At 40.4% G+C, this 26,939-nt stretch overlaps 3 protein-coding genes across 4 annotated transcripts; all 3 read left to right on the forward strand.

Annotated features, from left to right (window-relative positions):
• The first annotated feature begins 118 nt into the window (after positions 1 to 118).
• Positions 119 to 22,629, forward strand: LOC137092522 (serine protease inhibitor Kazal-type 1-like). Of its 2 annotated transcripts, XR_010908305.1 has the most exons (5): positions 119 to 200; positions 1,199 to 1,224; positions 1,294 to 1,397; positions 1,487 to 1,672; positions 22,489 to 22,629. XR_010908305.1 is itself a non-coding variant. In XM_067456791.1 (4 exons), the coding sequence occupies exons 1-4, from the start codon at positions 161 to 163 to the stop codon at positions 1,566 to 1,568; spliced, it is 252 nt and encodes an 83-aa protein (XP_067312892.1). In that variant the 5' UTR covers positions 120 to 160; the 3' UTR covers positions 1,569 to 1,705. The 2 variants fall into 2 exon arrangements, 1 of the variants encoding a protein (XP_067312892.1); XM_067456791.1 differs by lacking the exon at positions 22,489 to 22,629 and having other exon boundaries at positions 120 to 200; positions 1,487 to 1,705.
• LOC137092520 (thrombin inhibitor rhodniin-like) lies at positions 3,825 to 20,463 on the forward strand. The gene is made up of 7 exons (XM_067456789.1): positions 3,825 to 3,865; positions 8,055 to 8,080; positions 8,150 to 8,256; positions 8,341 to 8,399; positions 19,981 to 20,006; positions 20,079 to 20,173; positions 20,264 to 20,463. The coding sequence occupies exons 1-7, from the start codon at positions 3,826 to 3,828 to the stop codon at positions 20,334 to 20,336; spliced, it is 426 nt and encodes a 141-aa protein (XP_067312890.1). The 5' UTR covers position 3,825; the 3' UTR covers positions 20,337 to 20,463.
• Positions 22,630 to 24,732: 2,103 nt separating the features above from the next.
• Positions 24,733 to 26,620, forward strand: LOC137092521 (serine protease inhibitor Kazal-type 1-like). Its single transcript, XM_067456790.1, has 4 exons — positions 24,733 to 24,812; positions 26,132 to 26,157; positions 26,227 to 26,330; positions 26,420 to 26,620. The coding sequence occupies exons 1-4, from the start codon at positions 24,773 to 24,775 to the stop codon at positions 26,499 to 26,501; spliced, it is 252 nt and encodes an 83-aa protein (XP_067312891.1). The 5' UTR covers positions 24,733 to 24,772; the 3' UTR covers positions 26,502 to 26,620.
• The last annotated feature ends 319 nt before the right edge of the window (positions 26,621 to 26,939 follow it).

Consider the following 26,939-nt stretch of genomic DNA (forward strand, 5'->3'; position numbering starts at 1 on the left):
CGCGCGCGCACACACACACACACACACACGAAACGGCACTGAACACGGTAACCGGTTAAACCGGAACACCTGTTATTGGAAAAGGGCCAAATGCTATAAATATCCGGATCATTGATCACTGATCATATCGTCAGTTTCAGAGACTCTCAGGTTGGGAACAATGTTTGCTCGAGGAATCATCGTCCTTCTCTGCGTCCTAGGTGAGTAATAATGATTTCATTCACAAAAACAGCTGATATTAGGATTATGCTCATTTGAAGGGATGGAGAAATTAAGCCTCTTGGATCCCTGGAGATTTTCTCTGATTGTTTCGGAAACCGGTATTAGTGCAGCATTAGTGTTGGAAGCGCCGCCATCTTGTGGCAGAGAATTATAGCGGAGCCGACGTGTTTAAGAACTAGCCTACTAAACGCCTGACAACCCTCAATATTTAGTGTTTTTAAATCATTAATTAACGTATTAAAGGCTGTTAATAAATATAACTGTACCAACAGTGGAGTTTAATATAAATGGTGCTCTATTTTTATGGTTTAATAGCCTATGCCTACTGTTTATGGCAGAATAGGATCAAAATCTAGTAAATGGATTCAGAAGCGGCCTGGGTTCAAACATCCCGACATGAAAAGTGAAGCGTTCACGTGACCGTAAAGAAAGTTAGTCAATGATCACGTTTCTCTGAAAACAATACGAGCTCCGACATGGATCTAAATGAAGTTGTGCGACTCTGGTTAAACTATGGCTGGAGTATGGTTAATCTGCAGTTAGCCGGTTACCGTAGTCTAACTATAATGTTTTAGTAATAAAAGGTTCACTTTCATGAGGGGTGTAATCACATCACAGATCACACTATGCAAGCGTTTCAAGTCTGCACATCAGTCTGAGTTCACCTTTTCTAGAGTAGTTTCTGGAAGTGTCGCGTTCAGGCAAAAGCCGAGGGTAATGCAGATATGATGTCATCGACAGGCCACGCCCTCACGTCCCGGTTCATTGGTTAAAATGGCAACTTTCTCATGATTTACAAATAGCTTAGTTGGGAACCTTTGGGATATTGCAAGTTCTCAACTGAACAAACTGTGTAACACTGGCCTGGTGGCTTTTGGGCGTTTTACTGAAGTGTTACTGTGCACCTTTTAAAAAGACTGAACTATTTAGACTGCATCAAACTTTAATCCTTGTTTTTCCTTCTTGACTCAAACAGTGGCCATATCTGATGGAGAACGAGAGGTGAGTAAATGAAGCCGGAGCTGCTTTCCTCCAGGTGCAGAAACTAAATGTCATTGTTTTTGTGAGCAGCCTGTTTGCAACCGGCCGCCCGGTGCATGCCCAAAGATCTATGAGCCCGTGTGTGGAACCAATCGAGTAACGTACGCCAATGAGTGCCTGCTGTGTGCTGCCAGGTGAGTTTAGACAAGCAACTTTCAAACCAAGAACTGTAGGTTACAAAGTTTAGTCACTTTCAAACTAATCTTCACCTTTTGTTTTTAAGAGTTTCAGACCCACAACTCTTGGTCTGGAATGAAGGCCGCTGTCCCAGAGTGTGTGGGATTACGCCGACTGAGGCCTCTTGAGTTTGACTCTTTCGGGCCCTTTACTCCACACGTGACTCTACAGCAGCATCGCTCTCGAGCGGACAGAAGCACCGGCAAAAGCTGAAGCGTTTATGACCACTGACTGCTGCTTAACAACTTCCCAATAAATGATCAAATCCAAAGTGATCTTGAGTTTATTATAGTGCACAAGTCAACCATTTCATTTGCAGAGTTATAACTTTACCTGGGAAATATTGAAAATGTAAATTTCTAAAACCACAGCAGGATCTATAGTGAGTGTCTTAAACTCAGATCAGCTATAGCTTTTTATTTATTTCTTTTTTTTTTTTTAGATTGTGAAAGGCTATCAGTTAAAATCATTAATATCAGTCTCAACACACATTGGTCTTAGTCTGGTCTCGGTCTCAACACATATTGGTCTTAGTCTGGTCTCGGTCTCAACACACATTGGTCTTAGTCTGGTCTCAACACACTGGTCTTAGTCTGGTCTCGGTCTCAACACACATTGGTCTTAGTCTGGTCTCAACACACTGGTCTTAGTCTGGTCTCGGGTCTCAACGCACATTGGTCTTAGTCTGGTCTCGTTCTCAACACACATTGGTCTCGGGTCTCAACACACATTGGTCTTAGTCTGGTCTCAACACACTGGTCTTAGTCTGGTCTCGGTCTCAACACACATTGGTCTTGGGTCTCAACGCACATTGGTCCTAGTCTGGTCTCGTTCTCAACACACATTGGTCTTAGTCTGGTCTCGGTCTCAACACACATTGGTCGTAGTCTGGTCTCGGTCTCAACACATATTGGTCTTAGTCTGGTCTCGTTCTCAACACACGTTGGTCTTAGTCTGGTCTCGTTCTCAACACATATTGGTCTTAGTCTGGTCTCGGTTTCAACACACATCGGTCTTAGTCTGGTCTCGGGTCTCAACACATATTGGTCTTAGTCAGATCTTGGTTTCAACGCTCATTGGACTTGGTCTGGTCTCGGTCTCAACACACATTGGTCTTGGTCTGGTTACCTCACATCTAGTCTTCAGTTATTGTGAAATACTGTACATCTGTGCTCCTTTTGTCCTCCATAAACAATAGTTTCTACATAATCTACTGTAGGCTACAGACAGACTCACTGTAAACTCAGACACGTACCATAACCTCATCATCCGCAGACAAACGGCCTCTCAGAATACACACATAATGAAGGACAAACACACCATCCAGGGTTGAGGAGATATTTCACTGGAGCTTATCTTCATATTCAGTGTCAATTATTAAAGTATTCAGCTAACAACTGTTGTTTGAGCACTGTTTGCTATAATTTGCCATGCCAATAAAACATAAAAGTGCCGGATTGACACAACATTTATTATTTATTTTATGTAAACCTGCACGCATTCGGCGGAAGAACATTGTTCTGGTTGTGCTTCGGCTCTGCGTGACTGCGCGGATGAATATGATTCTGTCTCATAACTAAAGAGAGAGAGAGTCCTGATGAACTGCGAGGAGGGAGACATTATAGAAATTAATGTTCGTGCGACATTTGCGTAATGTTGTTGCTTTCTGTTTGAAACACTGACATATTAACATTAATAGCCAAATGAATAAAACATGGTTTCAACTGCTAATAGTAGCTAAAAGATAAAGAACTCTCTCTTTATAATTTACACAAACAGACAATAAATATATTCATATCACAACTCAAAACAGTTTAACAAAATCACAATCATTTTGGAATATTCAGGTTCTTCCAGACTATTCACAATTTTCTCACGGGTGGTCAATAGAAAATTAATAAAAGTTAATTATCCCATTGCACGGTTAGGCTACGATTACATTAATATCAGATTTGTGTAATTTTAAATAAACACAAAGAAATGAACTAATTGTACTTTTGCTATGGTCAGTGATATCAATGATTTGTATTTTGGCGCATTTTTTCTCTCTATAGTCATGCTAGCAAGCCTGTCTTAAGTGACGACTTTATTTGCGTTTTTGTTGAGCAACCTTTGCCATCACAAGTAATGACATCCCTTATTAATCTGTACAATAATACCAGCATCATGCAGAGCAAATGTTTAATTGTAATGGACAGGTTTTGCACAGACTCGGGATTGACGAATCTGCGGCCGATCGTTCCCATCTGGCGAAACGGCACACCTGAACACGGTAACCGGTTAAACCGGAACACCTGTTATTGGAAAAGGGCCAAATGCTATAAATATCCGGATCATTGATCACTGATCATATCGTCAGTTTCAGAGACTCTCAGGTTGGGAACAATGTTTGCTCGAGGAATCATCGGCCTTCTCTGCGTCCTAGGTGAGTAATAATGATTTCATTCACAAAAACAGCTGATATTAGGATTATACTCATTTGTAGGGATGGAGAAATGAAGCCACATGTGTTTTCCTCTTGTCGTATCATAAACTTAATTATTTCTAATCCTTTCTTTTCTCTCTTCTTGACTCACAGTGGCCATATCTGATGGAGCAAGACGGGTGAGTAAATAAAGCCTGAGTTTTGCTCTAGTCGTAAAGCGTTTCTACAATGTCATTTGTGTTTGTGATCAGCCTAAATGCAAGGGCTACCGGCCTCACGGATGCCCAGAGATCTTGGCTCCTGTGTGTGGCACTAATCGCGTAACATATGACAATGAGTGCATGCTGTGTGCTGCGAGGTGAGTTTAAACGTGTGTGTGTGTAAGGTTTAAAGTGAGTCCCTTTCAAGGTTTAATCTCGCTTTTAATGTCTTTGTGTTTAAGAGCTTCAGACCATCGACTCTTAGTCTGGAGAGAAGGTAAATGTCCCAGACGGCGCCATGATGATGATTAGAGCGGTGTCGGCCCCTGGACTGATCATTCTCAGGCCCTTTACTCTACACATGACTTTACAGCAGCATCGCTCTCAAGCGGACACAAGCTTCACTTTTGACCAATAAATTATGACTAAAATGCGACGTGCTCATGAGTTTATATTTATTTTGCAGAATGAGAACTTTACCTGGAAAATATTGAAAAACAGACCTTGTAACATAATTTCTAAAGCTACACACTCACTTTCTCTCACTTGCAAACACTAATGCTATAAAACACCATAGAGTAGACGGAAACTTTTTATTTTTTGCAAAGTCCTATCTAATGGGTTGATTTGACACCTGGTTATCAACTGCAAAAATTACATTTTCTCTTCCCATCAGGGAAAACAATCAATTAACTGGAATAGTCCTTATTGGCACGACCATATTAGATTCCTCTTAAAGCATTTGACACTATAAATCCTGAAATATCAATCAGTAAATTAGTACACATTGGGATCAGGGGGTAGTTTTAAATTGGGTAATCAGTTATCTGAGAGACCGACAATCTGTGAAACTAGGAGAGTATTCATCTGAGTGATTGGGGTGTCCCACAGGGGTCAGTCCTGGATCCAAAGTTATTTTATTATAGATTAATGATATTTGTAAAGTATTGAAGATTGAATTATTTGCAGATGACATTTGGTCCAGGAGACAACTTACTGCTACTTTCAAAATTAATCACCTCAGAATTTAGGAAAATAAAACGATGGTTGGATATTAATAGATTATCGATAAATTAAATGTATAGAGAAAAGATTCTTAAGTATCAAGAAGTACTGTAGGAAACCGGGAGCGCTCCTTTATGGTTTGTAATACTTCCCTCATGAAAGGAAAATATATTTACCAATATATTTTCTTGAAATATATTTTAATATGTGGAATAATATATTGATGGTATTATAAAATATAAATGTTCATGCGATATATTGCAAAATATACAAATGATTGCCGCTTTCAATATATTGCAATATATTGGAAAATATAAATATTAAATCCCATATATGTGAATATTGCATGATATTTTCAAATATATTGCAATATATTTTTGTTTCATAAGGGTTGTTAGTGGTCACTTGAATAATTATGTACGGTAAGCTATGTGGGGGTGTGTATGTTGATATGGCCGTAAATATGTGTGGGTGTATGTATATATACAAATGTGTACATGTATGTAGATGTAGATGTGTATGTTTTTATATGAATTCGGATGAATATGATTCTGTCCCATAACTAAAGAGAGAGAGTCCTGATGAACTGCGAGGAGGGAGACATTATAGAAATTAATGTTCGTGCGATATTTGCGTAATGTTGTTGCTTTCTGTTTGAAACACTGACATATTAACATTAATAGCCAATAAATTAATAAAACATGGTTTCAACTGCTAATAGTAGCTAAAAGATAAAGAACTCTCTCTTTATAATTTACACAAACAGACAATAAATATATTCATATCACAACTCAAAACAGTTGAACAAAATCACAATCATTTTGGAATAATCAGGTTCTTCCAGACTATTCACAATTTTCTCACGGGTGGTCAATAGAAAATTAATAAAAGTTAATTATCCCATTGCACGGTTAGGCTACGATTACATTAATATCAGATTTGTGTAATTTTAAATAAACACAAAGAAATGAACTAATTGTACTTTTGCTATGGTCAGCGATATCAATGATTTGTATTTTGGCGCATTTTTTTAATCTATAGTCATGCTAGCAAGCCTGTCTTAAGTGACGACTTTATTTGCATTTCATTAATTTGTACAATAATACCAGCATCATGTAGAGCAAATGTTTAATTGTAATGGACAGGTTTTGCACAGGCTCGGGATTGACGAATCTGCGGCCGATCGTTCCCATCTGGCGAAACGGCACACCTGAACACGGTAACCGGTTAAACCGGAACACCTGTTATTGGAAAAGGGCCAAATGCTATAAATATCCGGATCATTGATCACTGATCATATCGTCAGTTTCAGAGACTCTCAGGTTGGGAACAATGTTTGCTCGAGGAATCATCGTCCTTCTCTGCGTCCTAGGTGAGTAATAATGATTTCATTCACAAAAACAGCTGATATTAGGATTATGCTCATTTGTAGGAATGGAGAAATGAAGCCTCTTGGCTCTGGAGCTTCTCTCTGATTGTTTTTTGGGAGCAGGAGTGTCGGAAACGGCGCCATCTTGTGGCAGGGAGAATTATAGCAGAGCTGATGTGTTTTCATTAAAGGGGGGGGGGTGAAATGCTGTTTCATGCATACTGATCTTTTTACACTGTTAAAGACTTGGAATCCCATACTAAACATAGACAAAGTTTCAAAAGTTAAGGTGGACGTTTGATGGGAGTATTTCTTTGTCAAAAATACTACTTCCGGTTAGTCATAAGTTTCGGCAAGTTTTTTTCGATCATGCGTCCCCTTTGACGTTAATGGGGGCGGAATTTCCTTGTATGGGCCTTACGGACAATTCTACCGGAAGCGCGTGAGAGAGAGCGAAGGAGAGAGCGAAAGCAACAGGCTACGCCCATCAAAGCGCTGGCTTGTAGGATGCTTGTAGGACAGGTGATGTGCACATAACAATGTCACATAAAAATGGCGTTTTTGGTTGCCAGACCAAGACAGTCCTGCACAGATTCCCTAAAACCCCGCGTTAAGGCAACAGTGGATGTAATTTGCTTTTCCGGATCAGCAACTGAGTTGCGCGAATGTTTATATCTGTTCGCTGCATTTCGGTGCCGACTGTTTCATAAACAAGGCCCAGCTCGACGCCGGATTTTCCCAATCGCCTAATGCTGAAGGATGGAGCAGTCCCAACGTTAGAAGGGTGAGTGAGATTGCTTCAAATGTCTGTTTTTTTTAGTCCGCTTACTGTCTACACAAACCATGCGTAAACACACAAACACACGTGCACAACTGCACTTCCCACATGTACACCTTCAAAGACAAAAATACGACGATATAATTCAAGTATAAATATGTAAATAACACAAGCCGCTAAGCATATTATATAGTTAGTGTATAACTTGTACCACATAGAGACGTCCTGCTCTAGTCGTTTTTGCTGCTGCTCCTGTTCAACTGCAGCCTCTGGGTCTGATTCCGGATCATAGATGTATGGCTGTATCTGATTAAAAGCCACATTTTTATTTTGAATAAAGTTTTTTTCCCGCTGTTAGGGATGACACAGCTCGACTCAACACACAGCGCGCTGCTGCACACGTCATTATTTAGCTCCGCTCACACGACACGCCCCCACCCGCTCGGCTTTTTTCGGAAAGACTCGGAACAGCGCATCTTTCTTATATAATTATAAAAAAAAATAAAGACTTTTCGGAGATATGCAGGATGCAATGCTACTCTATAGGTACTCAAGATTGACATGACACTGACTGAAACTGAGTGTTTCACCCCCCCTTTAAGAACTAATAAAAGCCTGACAACCCTCAATGTTTAGTCTTTTGGTCATCACGTAAAAGCTGATGATATAACAATTATAATATTACTAATAGAGGAGTTTAATGCAAGTACTCTAAATTGTGGTGTTTTATGACTGTTTAGAAGAGAGTTAAAGGGCTTAAGTAGCATCATGTCAATGTGTTTTCCTTTTGCTGTATCATAAACTTTAATCCTTGTTTTTCCTTCTGGACTCAAACAGTGGCCATATCTGATGGAGAACGAGAGGTGAGTAAATGAAGCCTGAGTTTTGCTCTAGTCGTAAAGCAAATCTACAATGTCATTGTCTTTAATCAGCCTAAATGCGAGGGCTATCGGCCTAACGCATGCCCAGAGATCTTGGCTCCTGTGTGTGGCACTGATGGAGTAACTTATGACAATGAGTGCATGCTGTGTGCTGCGAGGTGAGTTTAGACATGCGTGTACTTTAGGTTTAAAGTGAGTCACTTTCAAGGTTTAATCTTGCTTTTAATGCCTTTGTGTTTAAGAGCTTCAGACCCTGGACTCTTAGTCTGGAGCGACGGCGACTGTTTTGAAGGCTCCACATGTACGTCACAAATGGACCTGCAATACACACTAATACAGTTTACTGTTCTTCATAATGAAGCGTTTCAAAGTCTGGACATTCTTTAGTCTGAATTCACCTTTTCTAGAGTAGCACAAATGAGAATTTGTAGCCTTTAAACATCCAGACATTAAGTGTGCTTTAAGGCATGGTTCAGTAAATGACCACAAGGAAAACCGGAGCGTGTCTTCGCCGCTCAAACACAATCATCTTCATTAAAGCTATGAGACTAAATGATCTTACTGTTGCTTAGGTCGCTTCTCATTGCGGTCTTGAAATTAGCAGATGCAGCTCGACTCTTCTGCTTTATTTCTTTGAGGTGAACTCCGTTAAATATGCATAGCGCAGGAATTGAAGATCAGATTTATATTCATTTTGCGGAGAAGTGTAAGACGACCTGCGTTTATTTAGATCGTGTAGGCCTAGACCTTTTCGTTTGAGAGCGCTACGCTCAGCCTGACCTCGCCTTATATAACGCCTCTTTCCTGTGGTGATGATGGCCTAAATGTGTTAAATCTGCGCTCCAAGTGTTTCACTTTTTAATTTGTTTAAATATCGGCAAGACGAGAGTAGTGATGGGAAGTTCGGTTCTTCTTTTCCGCGAACCGGTTCTTTGGGACAGTTCGTTTCCATGATCCGGTTAAAAAAAACGGATCACCGGTTCTTTTACGTCTTTACGTAATGACGTCATTTCTATCATCCCGGCGGATGATAATACATTCAAACACATCCATATAAAGTATTTGTAATCAACTTAGTATAGTAATAATTATAATTGACATCATCCTCATCTTGGAAACTTTTTTCATTTATGTTTTGCAACAGCACTAAATACAGTTCACCGAACTGAATAGATTGTTACAACATCTACTTCAAGATATTAGTTTTATTTCTAGTTTGAGAGACTGTCACTGTCGTGCAAACTCTGTTTTACACGGATTAAATAAACTTACATTGACATAATAGGCCTACTTACACAAATCCTCAGTATTCACCCGGGCTCATGTATTATCAGCATCAGCTGTCCCAGTCCGAGAGAAACAGTTCGGTCACGACGCTATCACGCATGCTCAGTATCTCCGCTCACCGGTTCTCAGAATCAAACATGTCCGAAAGATCGACCGTGTCCGATAGTATCACTCCCTCCAGGAAATAAACGACACCGTGGTTCTGGTTACTGATGGATTTATTGCATGTCATCCTTTCTCCGTCATCACATTCACCGTCAATTTAATCCACCGTCAAACTACAGTATGACAATATAAAAGAAACATGTTGACATACACTATAAAGCGGTAAATACAAATAAACTCAGGAAATACAAACGTAATACACATACCTCGCTGGCTGCATATAACCAAGAGGGAATGAGTTGACTTGAAAATACCCGGTTCAAAACACAAAAATGAAAAACATCTTCACTTCTTTGAGCAAACACGAGCAACTATTGTAAACACAAGCTACTCTCTGCACATGGAGAAAAACGCTGCCTTCACCGAAATTTCCTGTTGCACCTTTTAAAAATGTCCGTGTGCAACACAAATGAACCTTAGTTCCTTATTGACATTAACACTCAATATTCATGAAAAGATTAAACGAATATAACAAAAAATGTTAAATAACAAAAATATGTATGGCAGTTATACTCCCACCAAATGACTATTTGTCATTTAACCTCACAACTTAAACCTTTTCACAGCTTAATCTCAACCATACAGTATGCCCTTAAACCTTACAGTAACCAAATACTGTATTAATCAAATGGCAACCATAACCTTTACTCTGCTTCAAGCAGTACAACTGTCTTTTGTACAGGCCTATCAAGGTAGACTGGCTTAGATATGCGTCTGCCCTGGCTGTCTAAGGTCGAGTCACTAATTAACAGTTTCACCTTTCGAACCTTTCCATCAGAGCTCGGATACACCTCTGTCACTCTTGCCAATCTCCATTGGTTACGTGGAGAACTGTCCTCCTGCAGGATGACAATATCATTAACCTTCGTATTTCTCTTCTCTTTCTGCCATATTTGTCTTTGCTGAAGATTAAGGAGATACTCCTTCTTCCATCTTGTCCAAAATTCGTTTGCCAAAAACTGCACCTGGCGCCATCTCTTGCGCAAGTATAGATCCTGACTCACAAACTCCCCTGGAGGTGGGGATATTATCTTAGACTTCATCATAAGAATGTGATTGGGCGTGAGAGGTTCAAGGCTTGTTGGGTCATTTAAATGCTCTACTGTCAGAGGTCTACTATTTATAATAGCCATCACTTCATACAGAAAGGTTCTGAGCGAAGTACTGTCGAGTCGTTTAGCAGACTGGTCAAGCATTGCAGTTAAAATACTTCTGATCGTCCTTATTTGCCTCTCCCATACGCCTCCCATGTGGCTCGATGATGGGAAATTCATTATGAACTCACATCCGTATTCCTTTAACTGTTCATGATCCATATTTTTCATTGCATTCATGAACTCTCCTCTTGCACCCACAAAGTTAGTGCCTTGATCACATCTCAACTGTCTTACATGTCCACGTATTGCGATGAATCCACGCAATGCGTTGATAAAAGCATCCGTAGTGAGGTCATCAAGCATTTCAATATGTATAGCTCTAGAGCACATACAGGTGAAAATAAGACCATATTTCTTCAGTTCCTTTCTTGCTTCCTTCACATAGAATGGTCCAAAGCAGTCTATGCCACAATATGTGAAAGGAGGTGTCATTTCCATTCTTTCTTCTGGCAAATCAGCCATTTTAGGATCTTGTGTGTTCCTTCGGTACCTTCTGCATGTTGTGCACTTGTAAATATGTGAGGAAACTGCACTGCTGCATCCTATGACCCACACTCCATTGGATCGCAATTCATTGGCTGTTATTCCTCTTCCTTGATGATGCACCCTTTCATGGTAGTGCTTAATAAGCAGCGACGATACATGACTCTTATTTGGTACAATGGCCGGATGCTTGACATGAGGATGAAGAACAGATCTTGTCAAACGTCCTCCAACCCTAAGCACACCATGCTCATCTACAAACGGACTCAGTTTGTGTAGTTTGTTTAGTTTGTCTTTGGGTTTTACTTCTTTGCCTTGCTTTATACCTCTGATTTCACTGCTGAATGCTTCCCTCTGAACCAATTTGATTATAAACAGCTCTGCTTCTTGCCTTTCCTCAATACTTGTTGCTCCACTTACTTTATCTTTGGTGCCCTTGATCTGCCTAGCATGACGCTTTAGAAGAGCAATAGCCTTGACAGCTCTTTTCCAGTCTGAGAACTTGGTTAGGCGGTCTAACAATGTCCTCTTCTCCCTCACCTTGGTGCAGAGCACCAGGCCCTTTCTTAGTTCCGGATCATCATCATAGACTTCTCCCACCATAACATCTCCTCTGGGTAGCTCTCTTTCCCATAAAATCTGGGCCAGTGAACCAATTTGAAGCAACAAGCTGCTCTGCGGAAAGACCTCTCGATGCATGATCCGCAGGATTATCTTCAGACCTTACAAAATGCCATTGTGCAGGATCCGTAGTGGACTTGATTCTTTGGATTCTGTTCGACACAAAAACATGAAACCTTCTGGCATCATTGTTTATATAGCCGAGGACAACCTTTGAGTCAGTCCAAAAATGTTCTTGAAGACCTTCTATTTCAAGTTCATTTCTGAGCATAACACTTATTCTTGCCGCTATCACTGCAGCCGACAACTCAAGCTGTGGCACTGTGGTTACCTTGGTAGGAGCAACCCGTGCCTTTCCCATGACTAATGTGCAGTGAACATCTCCCTTGACGTCGACTGCTCTGAGGTAAGTACATTCCCCATAACCGATGACACTTGCATCTGCGAAGTGATGAAGTTCGTACTGCTTGACATCCATCCTTGAAGTTATCTGGGATATAGCACCTTCTGATCCTTACATCCGATAAGTTTCGAAGATCTTGAAGCCAAATTTCCCACTGTGCTCTTAGCTCTTGTGGGAGCGGCTCATCCCAAGTTACTTTGTCTCGACATAGTTGCTGTAGGATCTGCTTTCCACGGAGAATAAAAGGCGCTACGAAACCCAATGGATCATAGATCGAAGCCACTGTAGAAAGTACTCCTCTTCTGGTATTTGGGTGTTCCTTGACGGTCACTCTGAACTGGAAGTCATCAGAGGATACACACCATTGAACGCCAAGAGCTCGTTCCATAAGTGGCTCCCCCAAAGCCATGTCAATGTCTTTGACACTTTCAGCACACTCGTCCATCGGTATTGATTTCATAACCTCCTTGCTGTTGGAGATGAACTTGTGTAGTCTAAGCTTGCCTGTGCTGCAAAGTTCTCTCGCTTCTTTAATCAGTTGGATTGCTTCAGCGTCAGATGTTGCACACACCAATCCATCGTCAACATAAAAATTCCTTTGGATGAACTTAACCGTACTTGGGTTAAATTTATCCTGACCCTGAGCGGCTAGATGCTTAAGTCCAAAATTGGCACATCCAGGTGAGGAGGCTGCCCCAAATAGGTGGACCTTCATCCGAAAAATTGAGGGTGGAGACTCAAGATCACCGTTCTCCCACCATAAGAACCTTAGGTAGTCTTGGTGCTCAGGCTTTACATGGAACTGGTGGAAAAATTTTTTCCACGTCACACATGATGGCAATTGGGCCTTTGCGAAACCTACAAAGGACTCCCACCAAGGTGTTTGTGAGCTCTGGACCAGTAAGAAGTTGGTCATTCAGTGACGTTTCTTGAAACCTTGCTGAGCAGTCAAAGACCACTCGTATCTTCCCAGGCTTTTGGGGGTGGTATACGCCATGGTGGGGAATATACCAGACTGGTTGATTGTGAAGCTCTTCTCCAGGGACCTTTTCTGCGTCGCCACGAGCAATGATGTCTTTCATAAACCCCAAGTAGTCAGTGCAGTATTGCTGATCTCTCCTGAGCCTTCGTTCTAATGACATTAGACGTCGAACAGCACATGATTTATTATTTGGTAGATTAGGTCTGTCTTGTTTGAAAGGCAAGGGCATTTCAAAATGACCGTCTTGCTTCTGTCTGATACCGTCTTTTAGTTTAGCCAAGAAGTGAAGATCTTCTTGAGAGAAGGTGGTCTCGTCTCCAGCTTGCTCACTGAAATCAGATTCCAGCATCTTAATTATGTCAACTGGAGTGACCATCTCACTGATCTGGGTATTGCAAACATAGTGGACTTCTCCTTTAAGCTTGACCATTGCATTAACTTCTGGCATGACTTGTTTTACGATGATGCGGTGACTTACTCCAATTGCATCACCGTAGTGTTCACCGGGGTCACCATAACTCACTATGCTCCATCCTAAGTCGGTCTTCTGAGCAAATGGCTGGCTTTCTTCTCCACAAACGACTTCTCGAGGCATTAGAGCTTGTGGGCAATTGTACCCAATCAACAGACCAATTTCACATTCCTTTTGAGGTGCGATGTGGTCAGCAAGATGCTCCAAATGAGGCCATGCCTTTGCTGTCTCAGGCACTGGGATGTGTGTGCGATTAGCAGGAATGAAGTCACGAGTGTAAACTGTTGGCACTGTTAACTTCTTGGAGGAAAACAGGCCCCTTATTTGTAGGCTATTAAGTCTTTTACAGTGAACGATTGTCCCCTTTGATGACATTGTAGATAGTTTTAACTTAACTTGTTCAGTGTTTGTATCAAGAACATCTGCCACCTCATCAAGAATGAATGAAGAGTCACTCTGTGAATCTAACAGAGCATAGACGAGAACTTCCTTGCCTGGATCACTTGGCGTTGACACATAGACAGGCACTATTGCTGACGTCTGTGTACTATTAGTGTCTTGTACAACTCTGTTAGAGGTTGTTTCCTTTGTGACGTCTGGTGGTTGAGTTCTTTCCTTAGATTGTTCTTTCTTTAGTTCTTGGTCCCCTTTTGAACGTTCTTCGTGCAGGCAGGTGGGGTGCCTCCTTGAGCATAAATCACAGACCATCCGGTTACTGCAGCTCTTGGACTGGTGGCCAGGGCTCAAACAGCCGAAGCACAGTTTTTCACTTTGCATAAATTTTACGCGGTCAGTAACTGGCTTCTCTCTTAATTTATAGCACTTGTTCAAGCTGTGTCCTGATTTTTGACAAAACACACATGTGACTTTTTTCCTTTCAGTGGTGTTTGTTGTGAAGATTTTGGCACCTACAGTTTGGTTCTTGGAGGCCATAATGTTCTGGGCTCTGATCCTTGCTTTATCAGATTCACTTTGCCGTAACGCATGGAAGGATGTAATGGGGTTGCAAGCGACGCTAGCTTCCATTGAAAGGAACGTCACAAAATAACTGAAGCTTGGGAACTTTCCGTGTTGAAGTTGATATTGTGTGGCCTGTCGGTTCCATCCAGAGCTTAACCAGTCAGGTAACTTGGCAGTAAGTTTTTGATTCTCAATTCCATCATTAAGAATGTGAAGACTGTCATTGTTAGCCATAGCACTCTCACAACTGCGTAAAAGGTCCACAAATTTTCTCAACTCAGCACTCTCTCTTGAAGCTATTTTTGGCCATGAATGAAGTTTGTCTCGGAAAGCCTTGGCAATTACAAAGGGTTGGCCATATCTTTCATTGAGCAGGTCCCATGCTGCATTGTATGAATCTTCTGAACCAGCCAGAAAATGACCTTCTAGGGCTTCTCTAGCAGCTCCTCCGACATACCTTTGAAGGAAGAAGACTTTCTCTGCGGTTGGAATATTCTTTTTCTCTATAAGTGTCTGAAAGGAGGATTTCCAGTGATTAAACTTGAGTGGATCTCCACTAAATATTGAAGGCTCTGGAATGGGTAGCCTGTTTGCTGTCATAGCTTCAGCTAAGACCTTCACCAGCTCTCGTATGTCATTTTGAGGTTCACTTTTTGGAGTCACATCTCTAAGCGGTGGTGGATGCTTATCAGCAACACCTGCTTGATAGATTATCTGCATATCTGTCGGCAACTCAGCCTCAGAATTTTGTGGTACAAAATCTTGGGTTGGATAGAACTCATTTGCATTGTACACTTGCAGCTTTGCTTTAGCTGCATTTAGCCTCTTTAGCTCTTCCAAACGCTCAAGTTCTCTTTTCAAAATTTCAACTGACCTTTTCCTTGCAGCATTCTCTTCATGTTGCCTCTTTAACAGTGCAGCCTCTTGTCTCTCTCTTTCTATCTTGCGTTCAATTTCTTCCTTTTCTCTTTGAAGACGGCGAGTCGATGCAGCTGCTTCTTGGTCTGCAACTATCAACTTATCCTCAGCTTCGAGTCTCTGCAGTTCGGCTTGTTGGCTATCTTGCTCACTCATAATCTTCAATACAGCCTGTGTATGTGCATACTCAGCAGCAGCTTCTTGTCTTCTGGATGAGGATACAGCAGAGTGAATGGAATTAGCCTTAGCATTACTGCTCTGAAATGAAACACTGGAGGTTGAAGACGCAAATACAGATGAAGCATCAGGCCAAATAATTTCCTCCTCATTTCCTTGAATTTGAGACTGTGCATTCTGTATTACATTTCTGGTGACGGATACACATCTGTCCAACTTGCGTCTCATGTCATGAGCTGGGCTGTCAATCTTTCGGTATTCATCATAAACACTATTCAGCTCAGTTTCTTCTCTTTGAATACCTTTTAATGTGTTCTTGGAGGATATCACTGGGATCTTGTTTGATTACAGATTTTTTTAGCCACCTTAGTCAAAACTTTCCAGCGTTCATAAATACTGCCAAAGCGAAGTAATAATCCTTTCACCTTTTCCTTCTGAAATTCCCTTCCTTTCTCTGTTAATGTTCGATCTCTTTCACTTCTACGAGGCTCTGCAGGCTGTACTGCTGGTTGTACATTGCTAGACTTCCCTAACACTTCTTCCCTTTCACTTGTTTGAGACATCTTACATTATCTGGGAAATGCCTGTACACACTTAAATTAGTTGTGTATTATCAGCGAAATCTCCTTTTTCTTTTCTTTTCTTTTCTGGTTATCAAATTATGTCAATGTTCAATTAAGCAACTTTCAATTAAAGCAACACTCTAAAGACTTGGTAATATTAAGTGAACATCCTTAGAAAAGAATAAATTCAAAAAACTGAAAAATATTAGCTTGCTTAAATGTGCACAAATTATTTACTCCTTTTAAATAATTAACTTTCTTCAATAGACAATGTCAATAAATTCCCCTTATACAAGATAAATCACAGTTATCATTAAGGTTACACACAGTCCCTTGTAGTGTTCAAACTTATTGTCACCTTTCAGAACACAAGCTTAAGTGTCTGACTTTTGGATGTCTTAATGAAACACTGATGAACTGCAGGTCCTTAACGTAAACATGGGCTTATCTGTGTAACGTTACATCCCGCCTTGCCGAGTGTGACGCAGTTGGTCTGGGCCGGGCACGAGCAGCTTCGGGAAACGTTGACGCAGGTCCGAGTTTGACTATCACTCCCTCCAGGAAATAAACGACACCGTGGTTCTGGTTACTGATGGATTTATTGCATGTCATCCTTTCTCCGTCATCACATTCACCGTCAATTTAATCCACCGTCAAACTACAGTATGACAATATAAAAGAAACATGTTGACATACACTATAAAGCGGTAAATACAAATAAACTCAGGAAATACAAACGTAATACACATACCTCGCTGGCTGCATATAACCAAAAGGGAATGAGTTGACTTGAAAATACCCGGTTCAAAACACAAAAATGAAAAACATCTTCACTTCTTTGAGCAAACACGAGCAACTATTGTAAACACAAGCTACTCTCTGCACATGGAGAAAAACGCTGCCTTCACCGAAATTTCCTGTTGCACCTTTTAAAAATGTCTGTGTGCAACACAAATGAACCTTAGTTCCTTATTGACATTAACACTCAATATTCATGAAAAGATTAAACGAATATAACAAAAAATGTTAAATAACAAAAATATGTATGGCAGTTATAGATAGAAACGGTTCTCGATTCTGTACCGGTGATCTGTTGCAACCCGGTCGATCTGACTCGAGAACCGCTGTATGTGTGTGTGTGTGCTGAGCACAGGGTGCTGAGCTGCGACCTGCTGAATCTATATCAAACCTACTGTTTTGATTACAAGTATTTTAAAATCTGTATCGACTTAGAAATTAAATAAGATAAAAGCTGTTTCTGAAAATATCCTGCATTATTGATAAAACAAATAAATGTTTTGACCGTTTTATAATCCATTGTTTCCAAAACTTTAAAATAATACAGTGACAGCTTTATGATGTTTCCAAACGTGATTAGTTTTAACCTCTTAACCCTCGCCCTGTGCTGAGAAATAAATAAAAAAATGACATACCCCAAATAAAAATGTCTGCAGCTCTTAAACCCTATGGTCTATATCCATAAATGTGGTCTTATTTTAAACTAGACACTTTAAATTATGTTACCCAAAAGTCATAATAACTCAAATAGTATAGGGACAGATTAAAACAAGGGGAAATATACATGTAAGTGACTCACGTTTTTATTTTTTTATTATTCCCTTATGGAAAAAAATATTAGATTTTAATTTTTATGCCCTGAAAATAACCTAAATATAAAACTGAATGTCTGATCATGCTTTGATTAAAATTTGAGGACGATTCTCTCAAAAATGTAGCTTCTGTAAGCTTTTATGTCAAAAAAGACTGGGCGTCCTTTCAATAAAGTCCAATTATATTAGAACATTTGTGTAATAGTAAAGAGTAGTTTTTATTCAAATAAATCTGCAATAAACTGCTAATTATAATGCATTTGCAGTCCCTGATAACTAAAACAACTATTTACAGAATTTACAAGTGTAAAAAAACTCATTTAGTTGATAAAAACAGTCTCTTATTTAGTCTGCGCGTTGTGTGTAAGTATGTGTGCTTACACTGGCAGGCGCTGGATACGATGAATGAAAACTGTGGAGACGACGCTAATTAACAGCTAAGTAAGCATGAGGTATTCACCAATGCTTCTTACGACATCTCTTACAGAAACTACGCAAAATATTGTCTTTTGATTCGTTACTACATCCATCAATCAAATCTATGCTGGCTATGCATTGGCTAGGCATTGACTGGCTTATCCAACAAAGGACCGGCGAGTTTGACTGACAGATGCATCACCCAGTGACGAGCTCCCTTTCTATTTATGTGTCCTAGTCAGCTTTTGATTGAAGGAGAGAGACCTGGGAGGGTTTAATATAACCGGAACAGTCCACAGTACAGGGGAGATTGTCAAAATAAGGCTTACAATCGCTATTTCATTGAAAATGGACATGATTGATTACTCTTAACGCAAAACGCTTATGCAAACAACGGAGGATTTTTAGTTTTTTCCCCTTATTTTTTCGTTGTTTTGGATTAAAAGTGGGATGCATTTTGAAGAGTGGACTCTTACACAGACATGTATGCTGTTGTTTCGTGGATTCGTCCGATCTGATCTGAACGTCAGGAGATGAAAGATGAGTACCGCGTTCATTATGCTAATGTTTAAATAGCCACTGCTTTAGCATTTAATTTAACCCTTTCCTCTCTGGTGTATTTATTGCAAAAACGAGTTCAGAACATGAATCTTGAGTGTTTTAGCTTTCAAATGATGCATAGTTTGTGATAGTTGATTGAACAGTTTGTATAAAACAAAAGTAATTATAAGTAGAGACACGCCCACTTGCGTCAGACGCCCCGCCCACGATCCGGTGCGGATTAAGAAGTTAAATAAACTTAACCTAAATTTCGTTCCTCTGAACAAATAAAACGCATGCGCCGCTCATCGGTTCTCAGTATCGAACGTGTCCGACAGAAACGGTTTTTGATTCTGTACTGCTGATCCGACAACCGGTACGTTCGGTTACACGCGCATGCTCAGTATCAGCTGCTCGTGAGTTCATCAGATCTCTCAGCAAAACATGCCTCACTTCAGCTAACGATTGGAGTTACAGCATCTACTTCAAGATATTCGTTTTATTTCTAGTTTGAGAGACTGTCACTGATGGCAGAAAGTTAATAACTACAGTAACTTGTGGGATCAGCCCTGATTTGAGATGCGACCAGTTTAGAACGATTCAGTTCGCTTTGGTGAACTGGTTCGACCGGTTCACTATAAAGATCCAATTAAAAAGAACGATTCGTTCACGAACCGGACATCACTAGACGAGAGTTGATTTGCGCGGCTATACAGTGTTGGGTTAACTGACTGTCCGCTTGTCACTTTAAAAAAATAATAACTTTAATTTAACAAACAAATGCTCCCAACATTTTTCCCAATTAACTTGATAAAGAAACGAAATCTAACTACTTTGACCTTAAATTGAACTGAATTATTTCAATGACTGCAAAAAATGTGTAATAGGCCAAAGGAGGATTTAAAAACCACGGGCCGGGCCTAGAGTTGAGCTTTTTGTCTGCAAGCGTTCATTTTTCTCAAAAGAGAGTAGTGCAAATAACAAACTCATTTACATTTCAGTAATTCAGTAAATGCGCGACTGCTAAAAGTGTAGTGGAGTTACAGTAAAGCATTGGCCTACTTTGTAGCGCGTTACTCCAACACCGGTCGACATTAACCCTTGTTTTTTCTTCTTGACTCAAACAGTGGCCATATCTGATGGAGAACGAGAGGTGAGTAAATGAAGCCTGTAGCGCTGCTTTCCTCCAGGAGCAGAAACTCAATGCCATTGTCTTTATGAGCAGCCGAACTGCACTGCCGGATGCCACGACATCTGGAAGCCCGTGTGTGGAACCAATGGAGTAACATACGCCAATGAGTGCGACCTGTGTGCTGCCAGGTGAGTTTAGACCAGCACTTTCAAAGTACTGTAGACAAACTTTTAGAGTCACTTTCAAAGTTTTAATCTCTTGACCTCTTTGTTTTTAAGAGCTTCAGATCCTGAAATCTCAATCTGTTCAGACGGTGAATGTCCCATTCCCATAGGCACACCGGGCCCTTGAGTAGGTGTCGGCCCCTGGACTGATCATTCTCAGGCCCTTTACTCTACACACGACTTTACAGCAGCATCGCTCCCAAGCGGACACAAGCTTCACTTTTGACCAATAAACTATGATTTAAAAAAATGCAGTCATGAGATTTATTTTGCAGAATGAGAACTTTACCTGGAAAATATTAAAAAAAACAGACCTTGTAACAAACCATTTCTAAAACCACAGCAAACTCTATAGTGAGTGTCTTAAACTGTTCTGCTAAGTCACCTTTATTTATACAGCCGTGTTCAAATCATGCCACAGAATTTGCCATGTTAATAAAACACAATGCCTGACTGACACATGCTGGGGTTCATTTCATTTAACCTAAAACCCAAATAAAGGCAACAAGACCAGACAGAGAACTACAAAGACATGAAAAGGAGCTGTCATTAACAATATTATAAACATGTTTTCTATTTGACTATAGTAAAGTGTAATTTATTCCTGTGATGAAAGCTGAATTTATCATTTCTTCAGTTATCATTCACTAATCATTCTCATATGAGGATTCGATGATCAAGACACATTTATGATTATTATCAGTGTTGAAAACGGTAATTATTTGATGACTAGAAAGCCCAAAAGAACTGCACGCATTCGGCGGAAGAACATTGTTCTGGTTGTGCTTCGGCTCTGCGTGACTGCGCGGATGAATATGATTCTGTCTCATAACTAAAGAGAGAGAGAGTCCTGATGAACTGCGAGGAGACATTATAGAAATTAATGTTCGTGCGACATTTGCGTAATGTTGTCGCTCTCTGTTGGAAACACTGACATATTTACATTAATTATAGACAGCCAATAAATGAATAAAACATGGTTTCAACTGATAATAGATTAATAATAGTATGAGGAAGAACTCTTTATAACTTAGACAGACAATAAATAAATATTCATATTTTTCTGTCACATCACAAACTCAAACTGTTCCACAAACTCAATCATTTCTGAATATTCAGGTTCTTCCATTCAGGCTTTATTCACAATTTTCTCACAATAGAAAATTAATAAAAGTCAAACCATCGGTAACTGGAATATTGTCCTTATAGCAGCACGACCATTAGACTAGAAACTATTAGGCTACGATTAAAATATCATCAGATTTGTCTAATTTTAAATAAACACAAAAAAATTAAGTAAAGTAATTGTACTTTTGCTATGATTATGTTCAGTGATATGAATGATTTCTGTATTTTGGTTAATCTGTACAATAATGCCAGCATCATGCAGAGCAAATGTTTAATTGTAATGGACAGGTTTTGCACAGGCTCGGGATTGACGAATCTGCGGCCGATCGTTCCCATCTGGCGAAACGGCACACCTGAACACGGTAACCGGTTAAACCGGAACACCTGTTATTGGAAAAGGGCCAAATGCTATAAATATCCGGATCATTGATCACTGATCATATCGTCAGTTTCAGGGACTCTCAGGTTGGGAACAATGTTTGCTCGAGGAATCATCGTCCTTCTCTGCGTCCTAGGTGAGTAATAATGATTTCATTCACAAAAACAGCTGATATTAGGATTATGCTCATTTGTAGGGATTGAGAAATGAAGCCACATGTGTTTTCCTCTACTCGTATCATAAACTTAACTTATTATTTCTAATCCTTTCTTTTCCCTCTTCTTGACTCACAGTGGCCATATCTGATGGAGCAAGACGGGTGAGTAAATAAAGCCTGAGTTTTGCTCTAGTCGTAAAGCGTTTCTACAATGTCATTTGTGTTTGTGATCAGCCTAAATGCAAGGGCTACCGGCCTCACGGATGCCCAGAGATCTTGGCTCCTGTGTGTGGCACTAATCGCGTAACATATGACAATGAGTGCATGCTGTGTGCTGCGAGGTGAGTTTAGACGTGTGTGTATAAGGTTTAAAGTGAGTCCCTTTCAAGGTTTAATCTTGATTTTAATGTCTTTGTGTTTAAGAGCTTCAGACCATCGACTCTTAGTCTGGAGAGAAGGTAAATGTCCCAGACGGCGCCATGATGATGATTAGAGCGGTGTCGGCCCCTGGACTGATCATTCTCAGGCCCTTTACTCTACACATGACTTTACAGCAGCATCGCTCTCGAGCGGACAGAAGCACCGGCTAAAGCTGAAGTATTTATGACCACTGGTTGAATAAACTGTTCCCAATAAATCCAAAGTGATCTTGAGTTTATTATAATGCACAAGTTAACCATTTCATTTGCAGAGTTATAACTTTACCTGGGAAATATTGAAAATGTAAATTTCTAAAACCACAGCAGGATCTATAGTGAGTGTCTTAAACTCAGATCAGCTATAGCTTTTATTTTTTTTTTTTAGATTGTGAAAGGTTAAAATCATTAAAATATCAGTCTCAACACACATTGGTCTTAGTCTGGTCTCGGTCTCAACACACATTGGTCTTAGTCTGGTCTGGCTCTCAACACACATAGGTCTTAGTCTGGTCTCGGTCTAAACACACATTGGTCTTAGTCTGGTCTTGGTCTCAGCACACATTGGTCTTAGTCTGGTCTCGGTCTAAACACACATTGGTCTTAGTCTGGTCTTGGTCTCAGCACACATTGGTCTTAGTCTGGTCTTGGTCTCAGCACACATTGGTCTTAGTCTGGTCTCGGTCTAAACACACATTGGTCTTAGTCTGGTCTTGGTCTCAGCACACATAGGTCTTAGTCTGGTCTCGCTCTCAACACACATTGGTCTTCGTCTGGTCTCGGTCTCAACACACATTGGTCTTAATCTGGTCTTGGTCTCATCACATATTGGTCTTAGTCTGGTCTCGGTCTCAACACACATAGGTCTTAGTCTGGTCTTGGTCTCAGCACACATTGGTCTTAGTCTGGTCTTGGTCTCAGCACACATTGGTCTTAGTCTGGTCTCGGTCTAAACACACATTGGTCTTAGTCTGGTCTTGGTCTCAGCACACATAGGTCTTAGTCTGGTCTCGCTCTCAACACACATTGGTCTTCGTCTGGTCTCGGTCTCAACACACATTGGTCTTAATCTGGTCTTGGTCTCATCACATATTGGTCTTAGTCTGGTCTCGGTCTCAACACACATAGGTCTTAGTCTGGTCTCGTTCTCAACACACATTGGTCTTAGTCTGGTCTTGGTCTCAACACACATTGGTCTTGGTCTGGTCTCCCTAGTCTGATTACCTCACATCTAGTCTTCAGTTATTGTAAAATACTGTACATCTGTGCTCCTTTTGTCCTCCATAAGCAATAATTTCTACATAATCTACTGTAGGCTACAGACAGACTCACTGTAAACTCAGACACGTACCATAACCTCATCATCCGCAGACAAACGGCCTCTCAGAATACACACATAATGAAGGACAAACACACCATCCAGGGTTGAGGAGATATTTCACTGGAGCTTATCTTCATATTCAGTGTCAATTATTAAAGTATTCAGCTAACAACTGTTGTTTGAGCACTGTTTGCTATAATTTGCCATGCCAATAAAACATAAAAGTGCCGGATTGACACAACATTTATTATTTATTTTATGTAAACCTGCACGCATTCGGCGGAAGAACATTGTTCTGGTTGTGCTTCGGCTCTGCGTGACTGCGCGGATGAATATGATTCTGTCTCATAACTAAAGAGAGAGAGAGTCCTGATGAACTGCGAGGAGGGAGACATTATAGAAATTAATGTTCATGCGACATTTACATAATGTTGTTGCTCTCTGTTTGAAACACTGACATATTAACATTAATAGCCAATAAATTAATAAAACATGGTTTCAACTGCTAATAGTCGCTAAAAGATAAAGAACTCTCTCTTTATAATTTACACAAACAGACAATAAATATATTCATATCACACAACTCAAAACAGTTTAACAAAATCACAAATTTGGAATAATCAGGTTCTTCCAGACTATTCACAATTTTCTCACGGGTGGTCAATAGAAAATTAATAAAAGTTAATTATCCCATTGCACGGTTAGGCTACGATTACATTAATATCAGATTTGTCTAATTTTAAATAAACACAAAGAAATGAACTAATTGTACTTTTGCTATGGTCAGTGATATCAATGATTTGTATTTTGGCGCATTTTTTCTCTCTATAGTCATGCTAGCAAGCCTGTCTTAAGTGACGACTTTATTTGCGTTTTTGTTAAGCAACCTTTGCCATCACAAGTAATGACATCCCTTATTAATCTGTACAATAATACCAGCATCATGTAGAGCAAATGTTTAATTGTAATGGACAGGTTTTCCACAGGCTCGGGATTGACGAATCTGCGGCCGATCGTTCCCATCTGGCGAAACGGCACACCTGAACACGGTAACCGGTTAAACCGGAACACCTGTTATTGGAAAAGGGCCAAATGCTATAAATATCCGGATCATTGATCACTGATCATATCGTCAGTTTCAGAGACTCTCAGGTTGGGAACAATGTTTGCTCGAGGAATCATCGTCCTTCTCTGCGTCCTAGGTGAGTAATAATGATTTCATTCACAAAAACAACTGATATCAGAAACAGTGCCATGTTGGGGTGAACTATAGCAGAGCCGATGTGTTTAAGGTCTATTAAAAGCCTGACAACCCTCAATTTTTTTTAGTTTTTTGATCATACAATTCACGTATTAAAGGCTGGCAATAAATATAACAACTATAATATACCAACAGTGGGGTTTAATGCAAGTAATGGTGATTTTTATTTTATTTTTCCCCCCTTTTTTTTAATTAAAAAAATGGTTTAATAGGCTACTGTTTGCCAGAATATGATCATGATCTATAGGCTTATGTTAATAATTTGCTTCAGAAGCGGCCTGGGTTCAAACATCCCGGAAACGTGAAGCGCTCACATGACTGTAAAGAAAGTTAGTCAATGATCAGTGTCTTGCTTAAAACCATACGAGCTCCGACATGGATCTAAATGTGACGTTGTGCGAATAAGGCTAAACTATAGTTTGAGTAGCAAAGCCATGGTTAATTTGTGGTTTACCTTGGTTTAACTATAACAACCATGTTTTAAAAGGTTAATTTTAATGAGTGTAACGCAACTTGCGCACTAATACAGTTCACAGCTCTTCAATAAAGTCTGCACATTCTACAGTCTGAGTTCACCTTCTCTGGAGTAGGAAAAGTGTCGCAACAAGTATGATGGGATAATTTAAAGGTGTACTATGTAAGCTTTCTGTCCGCTAGAGGTCGCATATTCAAAACAAAGGCGTAGTTTGAGCTCAGAATCTTGGGCCGTGTTCTTTGCCTCACAGCATGTGGGAAAGAATCAGACTCGTGTTGATGGCTGTGGTTATTAACGTTACTGTAGTGACGCAGAGCCGGGGCAAGTGTTGAGGAGCTGAGACGGGACACTGGAGTGATTGTTAATGAGATGAACAACACGCGCCTCACGAGCAGCGGGACTTGCCACAGGCGCCTCCATTTCCTCTTCTCCGGTCATGAGTGAGGAAATGCAGCTGTTCATCATATTACGCACATCTGAGTGTGTTTAAAAGGATGTTACTCTGCTGTGACACTTGTTCACACTGCTAAGAGTAAAATGCTTCTGCAGACTAAAACTGTAACCGAGGCTAACGTAGATGTCATCGACAGGCTACGCCCAGTTCATTAGTTAAACTGGCAACCGTTGGAACCATTTGGGATATTGCAAGTACTCCCATGTATAACACTGGCCTATTGGGTTTTGGGTACTTTACTGAAGTACTGTAGACCGCATTGACATGTCCACATGTTTTCCTCATGCCATATCAAACTTTAATCCTTGTTTTTCCTTCTTGACTCAAACAGTGGCCATATCTGATGGAGAACGAGAGGTGAGTAAATGAAGCCTGAGCTGCTTTCCTCCAGGTGCAGAAACTAAATGTCATTGTTTTTGTGAGCAGCCTGTTTGCAACCGCCCGCCCGGTGCATGCCCAAAGATCTATGAGCCCGTGTGTGGAACCAATCGAGTAACGTACGCCAATGAGTGCCTGCTGTGTGCTGCCAGGTGAGTTTAGACAAGCAACTTTCAAACCAAGAACTGTAGGTTACAAAGTTTAGTCACTTTCAAACTAATCTTCACCTTATGTTTTTAAGAGTTTCACATCCCCAACTCTTGGTCTGGAATGAAGGCCGCTGTCCCAGAGTGTGTGGGATTACGCCGACTGAGGCCTCTTGAGTTTGACTCTTTCGGGCCCTTTACTCCACACGTGACTCTACAGCAGCATCGCTCTCGAGCGGACAGAAGCACCGGCTGAAGCGTTTATGACCACTGGTTGAATAAATTGTTCCTAATAAATCCAAAGTGATCTTGAGTTTATTATAATGTACAAGTTAACCATTTCATTTGCAGTTATAACTTTACCTGGGAAATATTGAAAATGTAAATTTCTAAAACCACAGCAGGATCTATAGTGAGTGTCTTAAACTCAGACCGGATACAGCTTTTTTTTTTTAAGATGGTGCAAGCGGGTCATTAAAATATCAGTCTCAACACACATTGGTCTTACATTTACACTTAATCATTTAGCAGACGCTTTTATCCAAAGCGACTTACAAAAAAGGCGAGAGCAATAGAAGCAACGAAACAGACAAGGCCAACAACCTGTAAGAGCTG

The sequence above is a fragment of the Pseudorasbora parva genome, chromosome 11, assembly GCF_024679245.1.
Source record: "Pseudorasbora parva isolate DD20220531a chromosome 11, ASM2467924v1, whole genome shotgun sequence".
Lineage (NCBI taxonomy): Eukaryota > Metazoa > Chordata > Actinopteri > Cypriniformes > Gobionidae > Pseudorasbora > Pseudorasbora parva.